Here is a 6,000-nt window from a genome sequence, read left to right on the forward strand (position 1 = left end):
CATAAAAGGAAAAAATATATAATTAAAATAAATGCTGGATCGAACATGATCACTACTCAACTTGGATTTTTAATATTAAAAGGACTTGGGTTAGGATAGCCCTACTTTTGATTTTTGAAATAATAATAACAAACTTCCAGTGGAGCCACTGGCTTATGAACCTTTGGGTCTTCATGTGCCCAGTAGACCTGTTTGGTGATTCATCCATGGATATTAGACTTGTTAGATATTGTAAAATAGATTGAACTCCATTTGGTTTGCAAGATGCTGTAGGGAGTGACCAGGGATGGTTGTAACATTGACTCTTCTCTTCTCCACTTCTCTTTTAGTATCATATTTTTTTGTCATAATCCTTATTTCATAATGTTTAATTTCACCGCAGCTATGTTACAATTAAACTGGAATATGCGGCGAATTGTATCTATGCATTTACTGTTTACAGATATATCAGTTACACCATTTAATAGTAGACACATGTAACTACAAGCCACTGGCTTAAAAGAGCTCCAACATACAGACATAAAAAAAAATGTTACAACCATCCCCGGTCTCCTGACTCTTTATGGATTCATTGATCCAACGCTTTGTCTATAAAATGTCAGAAAATACCGGTTATAATTTCCCAAAGCCAAATGTCCATCCATCCATCCATCGTCTACCGCTTGTCCGGGAGCAGCAGCTCCAGTCAGGAACCCCAATCTTCCCATCTCCGGGCCACATCCTCCAGCTCCGACTGGGGGATCCTGAGGCGTTCCCAGGCCAGTGAGGAGATATAATCTCTCCACCGAGTCCTGGTCTCCTCCCAGCTGGACATGCCTGGAACACCTCCCTAGGGAGGCACCCAAGGTGGCATCCTTACTAGATGCCCGAACCACCTCAACTGGCTCCTTTCAACGTAAAGGAGCAGCGGCTCTACTCCGAGTCTCTCACGGATGGCTGAGCTTCTCACCCTATCTCTAAGGGAGATGCCAGCCACCCGTCTGAGAAAACCCATTTCGGCCGCTTGTACCCGTGATCTCGTTCTTTCGGTCATGACCCAGCCTTCCTGACCATAGGTGAGGGTAGGAACGAAGATCGAACGGTAGATTGAGAGCTTTGCCTTCTGGCTCAGCTCTCTTTTCGTCACAACGGTGCGGTAAAGTGACTGTAGTACCGCCCCCGCTGCTCCGATTCTCCGGCCAATCTCTCGCTCCATCGTCCCCTTACTCGCGAACAAGACCCCGAGGTACTTGAACTCCTTCACTTGGGGTAAAGGCTCATTCCCTACCCGGAGTAGGCAATCCACTGGTTTCCTGCTGAGAGCCATAGCCTCAGATTTTGAGGTGCTGATCCTCATCCCAACCGCTTCACACTCAGCTGCGAACCGATCCAGTGACTGTTGAAGGTCACAGACCGATGATGCCATAAGGACCACATCATCTGCAAAGAGCAGCGATGAGATCCTCAGGTCACCGAACTGCAACCCCTCTCCTCCACGACTATGCCTCGATATCCTATCCATGAAAATCACGAACAGGATTGATGATAAAGTGCAGCCCTGGCGGAGGCCAACATTCACTGGGAACGAGTCCGACTTACTGCCGAGTATCCGGGCACAACTCTCGCTTTGGGCGTACAGGGATTGGATGGCCCTCAAAAGTGACCCTCTCACCCCATACTCCGGCTGGACCTCCCACAGTATCACCCGGGGGACCCAGTCATACCCCTTCTCCAGATCCACAAAATACATGTAGACCGGATGGGCGTACTCCCAGGCTCCCTCCAGGATCCTTGCGAGAGTGAACAGTTGGTCCATTGTTCCACAACCATGACAGAATCCGCATTGTTCCTCTTCAATCAGAGGTTCGACTACCAGCCGAATCCTCCTTTCCAGTACCTTGGAGTAGACTTTACCAGGGAGGCTGAGAAGTGTGATACCCCTGTAGTTGGCACACACTCTCTGGTCCCCCTTTTTAAATAGGGGAACCACCACCCTGGTCTGCCAACCCCTAGGCACTGTCCCAGACTTCCACGCAATGTTGACGAGGCGTGTCAACCAAGACAGCCCCTCAACACCCAAAGCCTTCAGCATTTCTGGACGGATCTCATCAACCCCTGCGGCTTTGCCACTGTGGAGTTGTTTGACTACCTCAGTGACTTCCATCAGGGAAATTGACGATGATCCCCCATCAGCTTCCAGCTCTGCCTCTACCATAGAGGGCGTGTTAGTCGGATTCAGGAGTTCCTCAAAGTGCTCCTTCCATCGGCCGATAACCTTCTCAGTCAAAGTCAGCAGGGTCCCACCCTTGATGTACACAGCTTGGATGATTCCTCGCTTCCCCCTCCTGAGATGCCGGATGGTTTTCCAGAAGCACCTTGGTGCCGACCGAAAGTCCTTCTCCATAACTTCTCCCACACCCGCTGCTTTGCCTCTGCCGCCCTTCTAGTCCTTCGGTACCCTGCAACTGTTTCCGGAGTCCTCCCGGATAACATAACCCGGAAGGACTCCTTCAGTCGGACGGCTTCCCTGACCACCGGGGTCCACCGCGGTGTTCGAGGGTTATCGGCCCTTGAGGCACCTAAGACCTTGAGACCACAGCTCATCACCGCAGCTTCAGCAATAGAGGTTTTGAACATCGCCCACTCAGGTTCAATGCCCCCAACATCCACAGGGATGTCTGAAAAGCTCCGCCGGAGGTGTGAGTTGAAGATCCCCAGGACAGGGGCTTCCTCCAGACGTTCCCAGTTCACCCGCACTACCCGTTTGGGTTTACCAGATCTGTCCAGAGTCTTCCCCCACCCCTTGATCCAACTCACCACCAGATGGTGATCAGTTGAAAGCTCCGCACCTCTCTTCACCCGAGTGTCCAAAACATGCGGCCTCAGATCAGATGATACGATTAAAAAATCGATCATTGACCTTTGGCCTAGGGTGCTCTGGTACCATGTACACTTATGAGCATCCTTATGTTCGAACATGGTGTTTGTTATGGCCATTCCTTGACTAGCACAGAAGTCCAACAACAAACGACCGTTCGGGTTTAGATCAGGGAGGCCCTTCCTCCCAATCACGCCTCTCCAGGTGTCTCCATCGTTTCCCACGTGTGCGTTGAAGTCTCCCAGCAAGACTACGGAGTCCCCTACTGGAGCCCCCTGCAGGGCTCCATTCAGGGTCTCCAAGAAGGCCGAATACTCCGAACTGCGGTTTGGGGCATAGGCACAAACAACAGTCAGAGTTTTCCCCCCATAACCCGAAGGCGTAGGGGCGACCCTCTCGTCCACCGGGGTAAACTCCAACATAGTGGCGCTCAGCCCGGGGCTAGTGAGTATCCCCACCCCGGGCCAACGCCTCACACTTTGGGCAACTCCGGAGAAGGATAGAGTCCAACCCCTATCCAGGAGTACGGTTCCAGAGCCAAGACTGTGCGTAGAGGTAAGCCCCACCAGATCCAACCGGTAGCGCTCCACCTCCCGCACTAGTTCCAGCTCCTTCCCCCACTGAGAGGTGACGTTCCACGTCCCCAGAGCCAGCCTCTGCTGCCCGGGTCTGGTCCGTCGAGGTCCCTGACCATCACTGCCACCCGTGTGACAGCGCACCCGACTCCAGCGGTTTTTCCCATGAGTGGTGGGCCCACAGGATGGATGGATGGGAGGCACCACGTAGCTTCTTCGGGCTGTGTACCAGGCGCTCGCTGTCGGGCCCTCCCTCTGGGCCTGGCTCCAGACGGGGGCCCCGGGCTTCCTCTGGGCAGGGTCTCTCCTTTCCTTTCCCTTTTTTCATGAAGTCGTTTTGAACCATTCTTAGTCTGACCAATTTGCCTTGGGAGACCCTACCAGGAGCACTAGGCTCCAGACAACACAGCTCTCAGGTTCATAGGGACACACAAACCTCTCCACCACGATAAGGTGATGGTTCCCAGTGATGTATTTTATTCAAACAGTCCAAAATCTAGATATATTCAGTTTACTATCATTTTTTCTTATTCGTATTATTCTTATTATCATCATTATATATTTACTGTCATATACTACACACAAAATTAAGTATCATAACTTAATTATATTATCTGGCATATATGCTGTCTAAATGAACTAGATTGAAGTATACTGTCTGTTGCATCATTGGACGAGCCTGGGATTTAAGATTTTCACAACGGCTCTGGTACATATGACAATAAAGCCTTTGGATCTTTGAGTTTTGAATTTGCTGACTGCTACTATTAATCACATCACTGTCACTATACCTTGTGATGCTGTTGTATTGTTTCTTTAACGTCTATTCTTATTTATTTTATATATGCCACCTGTTATTTATTTTTTACTTTCTCTCTTTACCTGTAGGCTACTGTTTTTGTGCTGCTGCAACAACCAAAGTTCCCCTCTGGGGATCAATAAAGGCTTATCTTATCATTTACTGTGTATGACATAACACATAAAATCCTCACATTAGAGAAGCTGCAACAAGCGAATGTTTGTCATTTTTGCTTGAATAACAATTAACGATTAATTGACCAATCGCTTAATCATTGCTGCTCATAGTTGGTTTTCAGCAAGCCAGGAAGTTATAAAATATAAATGTATGAGCCATAAACAGTGTGAGCAGCCTACAGATTGTATACTAACTTGGGAATGTTTCATTCCAAGCAAAGAGTATGTTAATATTGTTGAGTGAACACAACAGGCTCTTCAGGGAGCTGCATGTAAATCGCTTGGCTGATAAAAGAAGCACATAAACAACAACATTCCTCCCCAACAGACAGACAGACAGACAGACAGACAGGCTGCTGCTCCAACACCCCCTAAAACAGAGTATAAACAGAGGCTTCACAGATGGGAGACTGACAACACACAAAGCGGCTGATTCAGAAGAGCTGGTAATGACTTCAACTGAAACTGTTTGTGAAGCTCCAGCTGTGACTTACATCTACCTTACCTGAACCTGTAGCTTATCTCCCGCCTTCCTTCTCCTGCTCTTCTAACTCCTCCTCCAGGTAGGGTGGAGCTGTGTATACCTGGACAGGAGAGTGATTCAAAAATGGCGTCATAGTCGGATTTTAGAGTGCTTTCATCGACATATATTCACAGTAAGTATTATCTTTGATAGTTAACGGTTGAATTAACACTTTATTACAAAAAAGTATTAAAGCTAATTAAGTTAAACAAGCTAACATATCATGAAGGCTACTAAGCCATATTTTTCATTTTTACTGCCTGTGAAACTACAAACCTGCTCCACTGTTGCTTGACATGACGTTTAGAAAACTTCCTTGTTAAGAAAAGTATATTTTTGGTTTGTTTTCCATTATAAATACTCTTTGATGTTGGTAATAGCATTTGCAATTGAACGTTTCTTTGTTTGACGTTCATGGCGTTAAGCTAACGTCAACATTCGAAAGACTTTCGCAATTAACGTTAAAAAACAAATTCATATTCATTAAAATCCCTTTTGTAGGATAATTGTTTCCTGGCATAGTAACTTGTACAGTTTATATATTGTTCAAAGGTCATTTCTGTGTTCAAACGTATCGGTTTCGGTCAGTAGGTATGAGCCAGCCGCCCCGTTCAAACCGGGGACACCGGGAGAGAAACGGAGACCACAGACACTACCGAGAGTCACACGATGACAGGCGTTCATCACCAGACAACAGGCGTTCATCACCCGACAGGTGTGTTTAATGTGCTTTAATTAAATACCATACAATCCTCTGGTTTCCCTCCTCTGGTTATATTTTATCCTACCTGTGTGCTAGTTTTTAAACTTTGTTTTAATTATCTTTCCTATTTTCTTTTGTCAATTTGTAGTTCTTTTCAATGGTTTCAAATAATAAATGTAAAGTCAACTATTTACATTACCAGGGGCCATACACCAGAGTCTCATAAGACATAGATAGGCTTAATTTAACATACATTAATTCTATTTGAACCTACACAAACTCAATCCAGCGCCACTAAATATATTATTATAATTAATGTACAGGAGGACATACATGTGTGTGGGTGTGTATATATATATATATATAC

General features: G+C 46.7%; 1 protein-coding gene across 7 annotated transcripts in view; it reads left to right on the top strand.

Annotated features, from left to right (window-relative positions):
* Window positions 1-4,738: 4,738 nt before the first annotated feature.
* The window catches only part of LOC115006778 (MARVEL domain-containing protein 3), a 7,342-nt gene continuing 6,080 nt past the window's right edge, over window positions 4,739-6,000 (top strand). Inside the window, exons 1-3 of one of the 7 annotated variants that reach the window (XM_029429264.1) lie at window positions 4,739-4,853; window positions 4,971-5,063; window positions 5,519-5,645. In XM_029429264.1, the coding sequence (XP_029285124.1) occupies window positions 5,524-5,645 (122 nt within the window). In that variant the 5' untranslated portion in view covers window positions 4,739-4,853; window positions 4,971-5,063; window positions 5,519-5,523. Of the gene's footprint in view, window positions 4,854-4,959; window positions 5,064-5,239; window positions 5,259-5,518; window positions 5,646-6,000 lie in introns of those variants that run through there. The other 6 variants (XM_029429270.1, XM_029429267.1, XM_029429271.1 and 3 more) reach the window with 6 other exon arrangements.

Source organism: Cottoperca gobio, chromosome 4 (assembly GCF_900634415.1).
Source record: "Cottoperca gobio chromosome 4, fCotGob3.1, whole genome shotgun sequence".
NCBI lineage: Eukaryota > Metazoa > Chordata > Actinopteri > Perciformes > Bovichtidae > Cottoperca > Cottoperca gobio.